The 15,510-nt window shown below is 54.1% G+C and overlaps 1 protein-coding gene across 1 annotated transcript; it reads left to right on the top strand.

Moving 5' to 3' along the window:
• The first annotated feature begins 1,773 nt into the window (after positions 1-1,773).
• Positions 1,774-6,816, top strand: RAX (retina and anterior neural fold homeobox). The gene is made up of 3 exons (XM_089895264.1): positions 1,774-2,062; positions 2,315-2,604; positions 5,417-6,816. Exons 1-3 carry the CDS (start codon positions 1,774-1,776, stop codon positions 5,921-5,923), a joined length of 1,086 nt encoding a protein of 361 aa, XP_089751390.1. The 3' UTR covers positions 5,924-6,816.
• Positions 6,817-15,510: the final 8,694 nt, after the last annotated feature.

Here is a 15,510-nt window from a genome sequence, read left to right as displayed (position 1 = left end):
CTGTGGCCCCAGCCTCTCTTTTCTTTTGTGATGTTGACAAGGCCCACATCAGTGCCCGACCCTCAGAAGGGACTCATGAACTGCTTGTCTCAATGCAAAATGAAGTCAACCAACGTTGTAGAGGCAGGGGTGGGGGGAAGGGGAGACGCCCCTGCGTGGAGATCAGAGGGCCTCTGCAAAGGAGATTTAAAAAATCTCTGTTTTGTATCTCCATGAGATGATGGATGTTAACTAAACTTACTGTGGTCATCATTTACGTGTGTATATGTGTCAAATCATCACGCGGCACACCTTAAACTTATACAGTGCACTATCTCAATAAAACCAGGAAACAAAAGAAAAAGAATCTCTGAGTCCTGCAGATTTTATTAGGAAAGCATTTGGGTTCACATTTCCCGCCAACATTTCAGTGAGGGCAGGGGCTGCCTCGGGTCTGGCATCAGCTTTGAGAAGAGCCGGCGTTTACAGTGCAGTTCACAGCACTGGGGGGATGTGAAGAAACAAAACAAAACCATCCGCCCGCACAAATCATCTTCCCACTTGGCCTATGAGTCACTCTGGGCCTCGGAAGCCTCGCGGGGTCCCCTTTGCCAGCGGATTGTGCCTATAGCCCCCAGAGAAGCGCGAGGCCTTGCACCCTGACGAAGGTCCTTCCCCCCTCAGCCTGAGGTTGGGTCATCTCCTTGGCCTGGAAGATGGTTTGGAGGGAGGGTTCCCTCAGGACAAATAGTCTGCGAGGGTGACAACCCCTAGCGGGTCTCCCACCGGCTTGAGCCCGGCAGCGTGTCCGATTCGGCGCCTTCCAGCCTCCTGCTGGGCCGTGGGACCCTTGAAGTCGCCAGGCCTGCGAGCACAGATGGTCCCACCGTCTCCAGGGGCGGGCGCCGGGGTCAGGGGGCCTGCGGGCGCGCAAGTCCGAGGGGGCAGGGAGGAGTAGTTAAGTCAGATACAGACAAACAAAATAAACCCGAAGTCCGAGGCTTCGGACTACGGAGCCCAAAGAGGATTGCCGGTGGGGCTAAAAAGAGGAAGAAAGAGGGGAAAATTCAAACTGGGAAGAAGCGTGGACTGACTTCCAAAGCCAGAAAGCCGGGGAGCCTGCTCTCGGTCTTTCCAAGGGTCGCTCCTGGCGCTCAGCCCGGCGCAGGAAGCGCGCCTCGGGGCAGAAGGAGAGCCTGGGCCGAGGGAGAGGAGCCGAAGGAGGGAGGCAAGCCCGAGGGGGAGGTGGGACCGAGGGCGTCGGCCCCACTGTGGCAGGACTGCGGGGAGCGGGCCCTCGGACCCGGGTCCCCGGGCCCGTCAAACATGCCCCAGCGGTCTCAGCAGTGTTCGGAGCTGATCGAGAGGTGGGAGGTGGAAGGTTCGGAGTGCCGGCCCAGCCCGGGGTGGGTGGGCGAGGACCCTGAGGCTGGGCGAGGGAAGGACCCGCCCCGCTGCGGGGGGAGGGACCAGGGAAGAGGCTGGGTACCGGGCGAGAGGGGAGGAGCCGGGGCGACCCGGCTTGGAGCCTTCAGCTCCCGGAGACCCAGTCACCGGGAGTTGAAACTCCGACTCCCGCCGGGATCTAGGCGGCCGCTGGCCGAGCGCTCGCCCTCCTCTAGCGCGCGCGGCCGGGGCCCGCATCGCCCGCGGAGCTTGACCTTGAGTCAGGACCCCTCGGGTTGGACGACCGCACCCGGGAGGGGCAGACTTCCAGCCTCTTGCTCTCGGTCTTCCAAGCAGGCGGCGCTGCGGAGAGCGCGGGCCGCGCCCTCCGGCGTCCCGGCGCTCCCCATGCACCTGCCCGGCTGCGCCCCAGCCATGGCCGACGGCAGCTTCTCGCTCGCCGGCCACCTGCTCCGCAGCCCGGGCGGAAGCACCTCGCGGCTGCATAGCATCGAAGCCATCCTGGGATTTACCAAGGACGACGGGATCCTCGGTTCCTTCCCGGAGGAGCGGGTCGCCCGGGGTGCGAAAGAGCGGGATAGGAGGCCGGGCGCGCGGACCTCCTGCCCCAAGGCGCCTGCAGGAGGCGCCGAGTCCTCCTCGCCGCCCGCCCCGGCACCGGCTCCCGAGTACGAAGGTGAGTACGCACCCTGGCTGCTCCGAGACCCTTAGGGCTCCCAAACTTAGGAGCTCTGCAAGAGGAGAGAGCCCTGCCTTAACTTTTATTAAGGCATCTGGGCGCAGGGGTGGGGGCTATATGCGTAGCAGGAGCTTCCAACTTGCGTGCAGGGAAAGTTAAGGGGACCCTCGCAGCCCTGACCCCCGACCTCCCTGGGCCATCTCGGAGCCCGCATGGGTGGGCGGGGTGGCCTTCGGATACTCCGAGGAGTGTCTCTGACCGTGCGGGGTCTCGTCGTCCCAGCCCCTCGCCCCTACTGCCCCAAGGAGACAGGGGAGGGGCGGCCGAGCCCTGGGCTGCCTGTCGGACCCCCAGCCCCCAGCGACTCGAAGCTGTCAGAGGAGGAGCAGCCCAAGAAGAAGCATCGACGGAACCGCACGACCTTCACCACATACCAGCTGCACGAGCTGGAGCGCGCGTTCGAGAAGTCCCACTACCCCGACGTGTACAGTCGCGAGGAGCTGGCCGGCAAGGTCAACTTACCCGAGGTCCGGGTCCAGGTAAAACGCCCAGATGGGCCCACGGGAAGGCCGGAAGCTCAAGCTGCAGCCAAAGCTCCCTTGAATCCCCGGGCGTCCACGCATTCATTATGGCACTTTTCCCACGGGCCTTCCTGCGCTTTGTTCGCCCAGAGCCCCACAGGAGCGTCACAGATTTTCCATGCGCCCCATGCCCCGTCCCTTGGACAGTCTGTTCCAATTTGTAGTAGCATCTCCCCTTTGAGGTCTCCCTCGTTCTAAGCTAAAAGAGAGGAACTGGGAATGGCTGGCAAGCTGAAGAGGCGACAGCGTCCAGGACCGGGGCGGGGGGCGGGAAGCACTGAGTGGAGAGGGAATGTAGACAGCGGCTCGAGGGTAACCGGATTGCGGCCCCAAATGCCACCATAGTCAGTTACGGCGCTCACCTTCTTGAAAACGAAAACCCTATCTTCTTAACGAGAGCCTGGCGCCTCGCAGTTGAAACTTTCGGTGGATTTGTTTAAGAAACTGACTTTTGCTTCTCGGGTGCACATCCAACCAAACTTCCCACTGCAGCAGAGGCCTTTTCTTTTTTATTTAAAGGGGTTTTCGCTTTAATTAAAGCTGAATTATCTTTAATCCCTGATCATTAAAATATTTGAAAGCCTTAAATATTTGCTAGTCATCTGTGAAAAATCCGGGAGAATTTCCAAATTGGGAGAGTTTACAGAGGCCTGAAAGGGAGACATTCGGAACAAATTTCACTGCATCTGAAAGGCAGTGGAACTAAGATGGGATTTTTGTGTGTGTCTAATGAATTAGATTTCCAGGAAGTGAGGATACTCAGATGTTTGGGGCTTTTAGCCTTGTCTTAAAAGTAAAAGCGGACAGGCTCCTGCCTTTTGTCTTTTCTGTTTAGTTTAAGGGGTTAAAGTAATGAGTAAATGTCATGGTTTTAAAAATAGTTCCCTAATGTGACTCAGGATTAACTGGCAAGGACAGTTCAATTTCTCCTAATTTGGGGCAGTAGAGCTGCAAGGATTTCATTGAAGGGGTGGACATTTTAGCACCTGCTTTTCAGGGAGGAAGGATGGGGTAGGAAGAGGGAAAGAAAACAAGTGGAAGAGGAAGAAAGAGGAAAGGGCAAAGCCCTCCAGTGCCCCTCCAGAATACAGGGGCTCCCTTCATGCCTCTGTCCCACGTTCCTTCCTCTTTACTTGTTCCTTCCCTCTCTACTTGTTTGGGGATGTTTGCTTCTTGTTTAAGATGTGAGCTTCTTGAGAACAGTGTCTGACTTCTCTGTGATCACAGGTCCAGCACAGTGGCCCAGCATATGGTGGGTTCTTAACACATGGGTATGATGTAATCAGGTTGCAGGGGGGGGGTAGGCAGAGTCTCCCACTGTGTTGAGGACAGCAGTAGAGCAGAAGAGCAGACTATCCCAGGTTTTAGCCCTCTGACTCTGGATACTGGATCTGAAGCCTATAGCTGATACTTTGGGGGATGGAGTGGGATGTTGGTGTGGGGGAGGGAGAGGCAGTGGTATGGAAGCCCTCACCCGTGCCAGTGTTTCTCTATATAGCTAATGTTTCTGGGAAAATCAGGGCCTCAGATATGCTGATGAATCTTTTATTGAAAGGGACGCGGGGTACCTGCATTTTTGTTCTTTCTCTCTCCCCCCCCCCGCCCCCCAAATCCCAGCCTTGCAGACAGTTGCCCTGCTCTGCTCAGGTGCTGGATGGTTTTTTCTCAGTTTTCCTATGAGGTCCCCTCTCCCTATAATTAACTCAGAACTGCTGTCTCCCTTCTGAGGTGGTAATTATTCCCACACTTTCCTTCATAAATTTAACACTGAAGCCCCCCCCCCAGTTTGGCCAAAGTTCTTTCTAGATTCTCCACTAAACTAGACCAGTTCGCTCTGTTCTGTTCCTGAGGGTGGTAACTTGGTAGTGAAACCTTAATTACACCCTTTCTTGTGCTTTTATCAAATCAGTAATGGAAGTTGCAGCCTTAAGAGACCAGACTTCACTCTTGGTGTGGACTTTCTCTATGTAAAGAAAAAAAGAAAAACTTGAACTCATTGAATTTATCTTAGGCTAACGTCAAAACTAACTCCACGGAGTAAAAGTAGATTATTAAACTTGAACTATTGTAATCATTGAAAGCCATTTTTAGGAAATATCAGAAATATTAGTCAGATATCGATTAAATAAAAATGAAAATCTCACGAACAGTAATATGCATATTAAATATGCCTGGGATAAAATCAACCCACTTTGTTCTATCAGTAATTTGTGGAAATAGCTCTATTTTAACAGCCAATGTTTCCAGTTACAGTACTTAGAGTATTTGTTTATACATATGTTTATAACAGGCAAAATGTGGGTAGAGCACAGAAAGTCTGCGACAAAAGCGCAGCCACTGTACCACACAGGGAGGAAGCCGGGTCTAAAGTGAAGGGTCGGGAGGGACCGCCAACCAGCAGGTCACAGAAATTTGGTGAGATCTGGTTTCCCAAGTCCCACTGTCCGATTCCAGGGTTAACTTCATTTTTTTTCTGCCTGCTCGGTGCCAGGAGTTGGAAACAGATACAACCACAGCTAAGGGTGAGGTAAACAGGGACAAGGGTGGGAACACCACGGAGGACAGGGATGGGACAAAGAGACTCGGCGCGAGAGAGGAGGAGGGAGGAGACTGGAGCAAACGGGACAGACAAGAAGGATAAGGCGGGTGGGGAGCGGGGGGTGGCGGCGGGGATGAAAGGAGCAGGTGAAACAGTCGAGCCCCGGTCCTTCTCGGGGGTGGGGAGTCCTGCCCCCGCCGCAGCCCGACGGCGCTGTGCTGCCTTCCGCAGGTGTGGTTCCAGAACCGACGGGCCAAGTGGCGGCGGCAGGAGAAGCTGGAGGTGTCGTCCATGAAGCTGCAGGACTCGCCCCTGCTCTCCTTCAGCCGCTCCCCGCCCGCCGCGGCCCTGGCGCCCCTCGGGGCGGGCCCGGGCGGCGGAGGCGGCGGGCCTGCGGGGGGCGCCCTGCCGCTCGAGTCGTGGCTCGGGCCGCCGCTGCCGGGCGGGGGCGCCACGGCGCTGCAGAGCCTGCCAGGCTTCGGGCCGCCGGCGCAGAGCCTGCCCGCCAGCTACACGCCGCCGCCGCCGCCCTTCTTGAACTCCCCGCCCCTCGGGCCCGGCCTGCAGCCCCTCGGGCCGCCGCCGCCGCCGCCGCCGCCCGCCTACCCGTGCGGGCCCGGCTTCGGGGACAAGTTCCCGCTGGACGAGGCGGACCCGCGCAACAGCAGCATCGCGGCGCTGCGCCTGAAGGCCAAGGAGCACATCCAGGCCATCGGGAAGCCGTGGCAGGCCCTCTAAGGGCACCGGGGACCAATTCAGGCCAGACGCCCGTCCTAGGAGCCGACCCCGAGCCACAGGCGCTCACGCCTTCTCCCTGGGTCCCCCGGACTCGGCCACTCTTGCCCTGCGCCGCCTGAAGACCTGGGTCTAGGATGTGCATCTGCGCCCGACTCACCGCGGAGGGCTGACCCCCCAGGCCAGCCGAGACCTTCTGGCCACACCCACACTCCCACGGACCCCGGGCCTTGCTGCTGGAGGGGGACAGGCGGCCACGCTGCTGCCACCCCGGCGGGCGCCGGAGCCTCCAAGTTCAAGGCACCCAAAGAGCCTGACCTCGGCCGCTCCCGGGCGGCGTGGCAACCCCAGAAAAGGCCGACTGGGAGGAAGGGGAGGCGGAGAAAGTGTTTGAGGGACTGTCTGTACAGGTAGTTTCGAAGAATTGAGGAGGAGAATTAAAGGTTTACCTGTTTTGGTTTGACTCTGGTTAAGCGCGCTCAGGACTGCGGTGGCGGGGAGGAAGATGTGTGTATGAAGGCGGCTTCTGGAGGGGCTGCATGTGGAGGGCGCGGGAAAGCAGAGGGCTGCGCAGGAGCTGGGGCTCCCTCCTGCGCATCCTCCTCGGGGAGCTGTGCTGCAGCAGAGAATCGCCAGCGTCCCAGACACAGCGACGCCCTAGACCAGAGCGCCCCTCTACCGGCACGGCGGGCGCCTGCGAGTGTGTGGGGTTCCGGGTGTCTGGAGCCGAAGGCTCAGCTGCCTGCGCGTTCCCAGCCCCTCGATACCCCAAAAGCCGAGCTGCAGCTGCTACTTTGAAGGCCAGACCCTAGGAAGCTTCTACACCATCTTCCCAGGGTAAGAGTTGAACTCCCCGAAGCTCCTGGCGGCCCCGCCTCCCTCTTTCCAGCCCGCCGCGGCCCCAGGCCCCTCTCAGATCATTGTCCAGGTCACCGGCTCGGGGCCCGCCCCTGCTACCCAGGGTTGATGACATTAGTGCTCCGAAGACTGGGGCAGAGCGACTTTTCCTTTTCTAAGCCCCGCGCCGCCCTCTCGCCTCCCCAGCTCGCTCCGCACCCGGCAGCCCAGTGCTTCCGCTTGACGCGCGTCGGGCTAGCAGTCGCGCTCGGGGAGCGTGTCCTGGGGCGCTCTGAGCCGCGACCCGGAGGGCACATTCTCGCGGGCGCGTTGTGGACAGTATTGTGGCTCTTTGGCGCCGTCTCTGGGGGGCGGGAAAGCAATCCAGAAGTCTCCGCGGGCTTCAGAAGCTCCCGGGGTACTAGCGGCGTCCCCGGGGCGAAGGAGAGCCCGGAACCCCCAGCCTGAGAGGCCGCGGTATGAATCGTCCGGATTCCCGCCACGCAGGTCCTTCCGGCCTCCTATCTTTGAGTGCTCCCGGGAAGGCGCGGCCAGAGCCTTAGCGTCAACCAGCTACTTACTGTCTATAGGTCATTAGCACGTTAGTGAACCACCACAGCCCACTTTCCTCCTGTAAATGAGCCCCACCTCCCTGGGAAGTGGGAAAGATGGGTAGTTTACCACATTGTGTAAACTATACCAATGATCTGGTATGAAGCAAACACATTGTGATCCCGATTCTCTGATCCCGAGTATCCCTGTGCTGTTCTTGGGTTCCTGAAACCTACCTGGGAAAAGGAGGATTATCCCGGGGCTGGGAGTAGAGGGAGTGTCGTCACAGGATTCAGTCCCTGCCATGTGGGTCCTTAGAGCCTGTGGCATAACCAGAGCTGTGTACCCCTAGACCTTCACCTGGAGCCTAACACATAGTAGGCTGGTCAGGAAGAATTTACTGAATGGGTTATTTCCCCCAATAGGTAGGGAGTAATATATTGATACTTGCGCTTTTCTCTGACAAGGAGGTTCCATAGGGAAATGAATGGAGTGGCCCAAGCAATATCAGATCTTGGCATGAAAAAAATAGGTAAACTCAGGATGGATGTGTAAGTAAATTTCTTTCACTTTGGCCTATCTTCTCTTTCATCCTTTAATGCCCTCGTTTTACTAGGAATGATTTATTCAGAGAACTTCCAATTTCAGTGGCCCTGAAGTTGGAAGTCCAGAGGCGGCCGCAGCCGCGGAGGGTCTTCCTCGCTCGGTGTCCTGGAGCCCCGCGCTGCGACCCCAGGCCGGTCCCGGCTGTTCACACTTGCTCTGCCCTCTTTCTCCTTAGTCCTGGGCACCTCTGACCTTGTGCATCTCACCATCAGCAACTTCTTCGATTCCCTTAGATCATTTCCATTTTTCATTCTGTCTCCTTCTCTCTGCCATTTTTCTTCCTATCTTTTTGCATCTGCAGCTTTCCACCATTTTCGTCTCCTCTTTTACTAGTTTAGTCTGAGAAGGGATATTCTAAACCATCTCTTTAGGCACCAACAGAGTGAACCATACCTGGACTTAGGGACAAGTCCTTGGAAAATGATCAAAATACTAATAGCTAATGATCATTGAAAGCTTACTATGTGCTTGCACTCTTCGAAGTGGTTTCATCTCAGTTAAGCCTCACAAGGACTCTACTAGGAAGATTCAACTAGCCCCATTTTATAAATGAGGCGACTGAGGCACAGAGAGGTTGCACCAATTAACTCTGCTTGTAAGCGTTGGAGCTGGAATAACTATAAGTCCCGTCCGTTCACGATCATATTGCATATTCGGGAAATAGTTGCTGAATAAGTGCTCCTTAATTCCAATTCCCAAGAACAGCTCATTAGGCCACATTGGGAATTGAGATGCTGAGGAATGGGTGCTCGTTGTGAGTGCCTTCCTGGGCTACCTGGGGGAGGCCTGGACAGAGCATCAGCCCCAGCATCCCTCTCCGCCCTCTTCCTAAAGGCTGCCTAGTAGGGCAGCTCCACTGGGCCCGCGGTGAGTCAAGCTCCCAGCTCCAGGAGGAGGGGTGCAGGTGAGGCGGGCAGGCGGTACTGTACTTAACTCAGGTAGGAGGTGAGAATGGCTTGTGATAAAGAGCGTTAAAGCCCCAGACGATCCAGAAACACCTGGGGCCGCTGCTCAAGCTCACGGCTACGGAAAGCAGTTTGCAGAGGTGCCGGTCAAGGTGCGGCACTGCCTTCCGAAACTGGGCTGTGCTGGCTCTGATTTGGGGCGGACACACGCCTTTCAGGGACTCTGGGGGAAAGGACTCCCCCAGTAAATCCTCATCACTTGGGAAATGGTTCTTGAGTCTTCCATGATGAGGTTGCGGGTTTGGTTCAGGCTACCACTGTCCACTGAAGGGAAACAGGAACCAGTTGGGAGTGGTCTTACGGGGTTCGGGGAGAAAAGACACTGTGTTGCTCTAAGCAGGCCTTGCTTCAGGCCGACGTGGATCCTGTCAGACTAGGAGGGAGGCCCTGGGGGCCCTCTCGCAGGAAGACGACCCCTGTTCTGAACGGCAGCCGGCGGAGGGGTGGGGGGGTGGAAAGAAGGTGGGACGTCAAAACCGCTCCTCCGGGCTCCTGGGAGCTGGGGTAGGAGCCACCAGGGGCCAGGCTGTGTGACCGCGGGGGCGGGGCGGAGAAGGGCGCCTCGGATTGGACGGCTCCGAGGGAAGGGCGGAGTCAGGCACGGCTAGCGGTGCAGCGGGCGCAGACTGTCTGGCGCTCCCCCTGGACCGAGGGCTGATGCAGAGATCCCGGGCCGGCGCGGAGCTGGGCGCCCCGCTAACCTAGCCGCCATCAGCTACCCCCGCCTCGTTGGCGGCATTTCAGTTTTGGCATTTCTCCCTTTATGGAGGAGTCTCTTCCTGCCGGTGAGGGTGACGTGACCGTCCTGCGCTCCGCGGCTCCGTACTTCTGGTGGTGATTTCTCTCTCCCTCGGGCACGCAGGGCACTGAGGGCTCCGCCTCTCCAGACCGCCGGTCTCCAGAGTCACGGGGTCCAGAGGCGGCCGCAGCAGCGGAGGGTCTTCCTCGCTCGGTGTCCTGGAGCCCCGCGCTGCGACCCCAGGCCGGTCCCGGCTGTTCATCCGACGTGGGTTTCCCGCTCTCGAAACCCAGTTCTGCCTCCTGCGGGCCCGAGCTCCCACCTCTGCTGCCGGGAGGGTGATCGGGACGGGTGTGGGTGAGAGGGGGTGGGAGGGCTGGGAGAGACCCCTCGGGAGGGGCAGGATTCGGCCCAGAGGTCAGCAACTGAACGGGGGCGGCCCCGCTGTCTTTACTTATTTTAAACGTATAGCTACTGTTTGGGGAGATGGGAAATGTTACACCAGGGGAGACAGTCCCTGCCCGTCCCCGACAATCTAGAATCCGGCGGGAGGAGGCAGGGGATCCTCATCCTTCCTGCTCTCGGCCAAGTTCATCGGTTACTTGAAAGCCTAGGCGGAGAGCCCTCGGTGTAGCCAGGTTTGGGAAGCGAGGGCAGCGCGGGACTCCGCTTGCAGTGAGCCGCGTCCTCCCCGCGGGAGGTGCACGGAAGGGACACCAGGAGTCCGGACACAGCCGCCCCCAGGAACCTAGCATTTAACGTGACGCCTCCCGCCCGCTCCGGCACCCCCAGCCTCGCTGCGCACCCTTCTCGGTCTCAGGTCCAAGCGCGCCTTTCCGGCAACAGAACCTTACTACACGAATGGAATTCCAGCCTCCAGGAGGCCAGCAAAAAAAAAAAAAAAAAAAAAAAAGATTTTCAGGGAAGATAATATTAATGTAAAGCTGGCCTTTCCTTTCCGCTCTGCAAGCGCGAGCTCTGCCTGCGTCCTGACCCGCCTGGGAAAGGGGAGGGCCGGCAGCCGCAGGCAGGCACTCCTGACTCTTCAAGAGGCCGATGGTGCGCTTTCTGGCCAATGTCGTCCCCTTAATTGGGAACTGGCTCCAATCATCTGGCCTCAGCTTGTTAGCTGTACAATAGGAGGCAGAGTTAATGACTCATTAGTGATTAATTCCTTAACTGTGCCTTAATTGCTCTCTGTAAAACTCCTTTCCTAAAACTGGGTTAAATAGTCTAGACCCTTGGCCGCGTCTCTCACAGGCCTGCAAGGCACGGAGTGGGCCGTGTTCCCTTACCTTTGGCGGGTCATCTTCTTCTTTTTTTTTTTTTTAACATCTTTATTGGGGTATAATTGCTTTACAATGGGGTCATCTTCTTAAAGGCAGGTGCAGTGTCACCCCTCAGCCTGGAAGTCAGGAGATCTCTGGTCCAGTCAAGGTTGTGACACTGCCTGGTCATGTGACCCCAAACAGGTCCCCCTGTACAGCTATATCTCCAAAATCCCCCTTTAGCCCTCATCACCCACCATAGACTCCTGAAACAGAACACATTCTATTCTATTCTATTCTATTCTATTCTATTCTATTCTATTCCAGGGAAGTCCCCGGAACACCTCATTTTTAAAAGCAGTATTCTTCTGCTCTGTACATGGTATAAGTGTGTGTGTGTGTTTAGGTTAGTAGGTTCTGAATGAACTGCGTAGGAGGCTACCTTCCTGTCCAAAGTGGTCTGAGAAAGTTCTTTCCAGTGCTAACAGTGGCTGGGTTCTATATTCTCCCCATTTGTACTTTAAAAACTTAGCTGTTAGTTTTTTTCACCTTCTTGATTTTCCTGTCATCTTTATCCATTCCTGAAACTTGCAAGGTGTGGTGGACATGTAATGATGAATAAACAAGAGTCTCCACCCTCAAGGAGCATAGCCTAAGTAGAGGAAATAAGAATGAAACTGTACACACGTTTGCAAGTGCCTACTGGTTTTCTCCACCTGGCGTCCCACAGGCCACCCCAAAACAGATATGTTCAAAACAAAACTTATTTGTCTTTACAGTGTGGCTTCCTAAAAAACCTTCTTAAAACTCTCCTCTCTCTTTCTGCATTCGTAGCCACCCGACGGATGCGATGAAATTGTTCTTGACCCCTTGAGGCAAGATATTTACCAGTTTCCTTTCTACCTTATTTCTCAGCCATACATCTTCCAAATTTTAGCTGCCCAGAACAGAGACATCGCCCAGCCTCCCTTTCAATTGGATATGATTAAATAATGACTAATGTCGTGGAACAGAAAACACTTTTAGGATGTAAGTTCTTAAAGGTCACCAGCACACCCTGTTCTTGTCTCTGTCCTGTAGTCTGTTGGCTACAAGTTAGGTGTGATGCTGGAGCCCCCATCTTGGACCATATCATGAAGCCCCATGTTGAGGACATTGAGTGACATGATGGAAGGGACCATATGCGATAAGTCCCTGACACTGGTGCACCATGCTAGCTCTTGACCGCTACCTGGGCTCTCTGTTTTAAGTCTAAGTTTTTGGTCACTGTTAGGCAGACCTAACCCTAATTCATTCATCCCTTTTCTTCAATGCCTGTAGGCAGTTAACTACTCAGCCCCATTGATTTTACTTCAGAATGTCTCTTAAATTCACCCAGCCCTGTGTTTCCAGCGAACTCCCCAGCTCAGGGCTTTTTCAACTCTCACTCAGGCTGCATGGCCTCCCATGGCACGCAGTGCTCCTCATGGCCCCAGTTTATGGTTACTTCTTCATTGATTCACTTACGCATTACATTTATTGGACTATTTCACCATTGATTCATTTACCTATTATATATATGTATATATATATATATATATATTTTTTTTTTTTTTTGCGGTACGCGGGCCTCTCACCACTGCGGCCTCTCCCGTTGCGGAGCACAGGCTCCGGACGCGCAGGCTCAGCGGCCATGGCTCACGGGCCCAGCCGCTCCACGGCATGTGGGATCCTCCTGGACCGGGGCACGAGCCCGTGTCCCCTGCATCGGCAGGCGGACTCTCAACCACTGCGCCACCAGGGAAGCCCTGCCTATTATATTTATTGGGTTCTCTTTTTGATAAGCTCTGGAGCTATAAAGATACAGCTTCCATATTATCTTCCTGTCCCTAAATCCTTTCAATCTGTCCTTCACATTGTAGTCAGAATTAGGTGCTTCAAGTAATTCCTCTGCTTAAAACAACTCCTTGTGGCTCATGGGACAAAAGCCGTGCAACTGAGGAGTATGGCGTCTGAGCCACTTCTGAATCTGACCCGACCCATCTTTCCAGGCTTTTGTCTCTTGCCTTCCTCCTCAACCCCCTTCCCTCCTCATCCTCTGCTTAAGTGACACCAGAGTTCTCTGCATGTCACTGGTCCACCACGTGCTTTTTCACTTTATGGCTTTGAGTATGAATATTCCTTCTGCCTGGAAGGACTTCCCCCCTCCCCCACCGGCAGACTCCTTCCGGACCTGGCCCAGATGCTACTGCCTTCTGTGCAGCTGGCCTGCCTTTTTGCAACAGTCGGTTCCTTGTTCTTCTCCCCCCCACCCCGCCCCGAGCACTTTGTTGAGGGAGTGCTACCCCAGCACTCACCCCATAGTGATGTCCACGGCCCCAAGGGAGACTGTGGGCTCCTTGAAGGCAGCTCTCCGGTCCTGCCCTGCGTATTCAGTGCCTGACCCAACAGAAGCACCCAGTAACTGATGCACCGCAACGAGTACAGGGGTATGTGAGGCCCAGAGAAAGCATTCCATCCTGTAAGAGCTTATAACAAAGCATCGGCCCTAGACCACGCAGTCACAGAAGACTTCTCTGAAGAAGTGACACTCAGTCTGAACTCTGAAAGGAAAACAAGTTAGCCAGGCAAGAGGAGAGGGGTGGAGGTGGGCACGGCATGCGCGAAGGAGGAGGAACCGGGGCCAGGCTGACGCTCTGGAACAAGGCTGGTCTGGCAGAGGCCAAAGGAAAGAGAAAGTAAGAGTCTACGTGGCTAAAAACAATTTTAGGAGGCAAGTTCTGCATCCAACCAAGACTCATAAGGAAGGGAATTTTCCAACATAGGAAGTGTTTTCACCTGCTGGATGGCCAAAAATTAACTAATGTCTGCTATAGGTGGGGATATGGTCATTTCAAATAAATCAGCTCGTCTGCAGTATGAAGAGCTGGAAAGGAGGCGAGAGAGCGTTCTAGAAGACCAGTTAGAAGGCTATTGCAGTAATTGAGGGGAAAGAGCATGAACGCCTCCTGTGGTGACAAGGAGGCCAGGTTTGAGGTTGAATGAGGACATTGTGAGTTCAGTCTTGATCAAATGAGTTTGAGTAGAGATATTGGGTAGGCAACTCCTAGGACTGGCTTGGGACTCAGAGCTCAGAGCAGAGCTGGCTGCTATCCGGGCTCTGAGATCGGTGCACAGATGATAATCAAAGCCATGGGCAGAGATGAGATGAGATTTGCCAAGAGAGACGGAGTGTGGAGTGAGAAGAGCAGACAGAGTCAGCCTTGAGAGGCTCCAGCGTTTCATGGACAGTGTTGGAGGAGGGCAGGGGAGTGAGAGAAGGAAAATCAGGAAAGCGTGGTGACATGGAAGCTAAAGAATGAGAGTTTCAAAAGGGAAAGAATGGGCAACAAGACTGTTAGAATTTTCAAAACTTAAAACTTAGCCAGTGATGAAACAAGGATATACAATTTTTTCCTCCTACAGGGGGATGGGATGCAGCTATTTTGGAAACACTGCCAGTGTTTCCTCCTGCCTGGGAAGTAGTCACAGTGGTGGCTGGACCCCACCAGCCACTTCTCTAAGATGGCGACAGCAGGGCAGGAATTGCACAGACTTCGCCGATTTTTGTGTTTGTATTGACCCTATTCCTGTCCTTCCTTCTGAACTTTCCCCCGCCTGTCTTCTGCACCTTCAGAAAGCCACTCATTCCACATCTAGAAAGAAAGTGAAATAAGGCAATTGTCCTAGAAATGACAACTGATTATCTAAAATCCATTCAGAATAAACTCTTTGGTCCTTCATACAAGATGACTCCAACTTAACTTTCTCCATCACTCAAACTCTTCTGCACACACCCTCTGCTCTTGCCAAACTCAACTGACCACGAAGCTTGACCCAAGCTTTCCTACCTTTATGCCTTTATCCAAGCTCTTCCTTCTACCTGAAATATCTTCCCCCACAGAAAATACTTTAAGGTGAGTGAAAATGAAGATGCAGCATATCACAACTTATGGGATGCAGCTAAAGCAGTGCTTAGAGAGAATATTATAGCTGTTAATGCTGTCTATATTAAAAAAAGAAGATTGCAAATCAATTACCTAACCTTCCATTTTAACACACTAGAAAAAGAACAAACTAAACTTGAAGGGAAGGAAAGGAAAGGAAGGAAGAAGGAAGGAAATAGAAAAGATTAGAGTGGAAATGAATAAAATAGAGAAGAGAAAAACAATAGAGAAAAAATACTTGATATAATTAGGTATCAGGGAAATGAAAAATAAAACCACGATGAAATACCACTTCACATGCATTAGGATGACTAGAATCAGAAAGTCAGCAGCAAGAAATGCTGGTGAGAAAGTGATGAAATCAGAACCCAACAGACACTCATGGGGAAATGTAAAAATGTTGCAGCCACTTTGGAAAACAATCTGGCAGTCCTTCAAATGATTAAATATAGAGTTACCATAGGAACCATCAATTCTGGCCAAGAGAAATGAAAACATACATCCACACAGAAACCTGTACATGAAAGTTTATAACATGCATTCTTCATAATAGCTAAAAAATGGAAACAACCCAAATGCCCATTGACAGATGAATTAATAAACAAAATGTGATATATATGTACAATGAAATATTATTCAGCCATAAAAAGGAATGGGA

The sequence above is a fragment of the Delphinapterus leucas genome, chromosome 14 (genome assembly GCF_059928025.1).
Source record: "Delphinapterus leucas isolate spDelLeu-1000000601 "Yukka" chromosome 14, BTC_Dleu_Yukka2, whole genome shotgun sequence".
Lineage (NCBI taxonomy): Eukaryota > Metazoa > Chordata > Mammalia > Artiodactyla > Monodontidae > Delphinapterus > Delphinapterus leucas.
Note: the sequence above shows the minus strand (reverse complement) of the source record. Positions and strands in the feature narration are given on the sequence as shown.

Coding starts and splice junctions, on each gene's coding strand:
- RAX (XM_089895264.1), top strand. CDS start 1,774: ATGCACCTGCCCGGCTGCGCCCCAGCCATGGCCGACGGCAGCTTCTCG. Junction 2,063..2,314: donor ACCGGCTCCCGAGTACGAAG/GTGAGTACGCAC, acceptor TACTCCGAGGAG/TGTCTCTGACCGTGCGGGGT. Junction 2,605..5,416: donor TACCCGAGGTCCGGGTCCAG/GTAAAACGCCCA, acceptor TGCCTTCCGCAG/GTGTGGTTCCAGAACCGACG.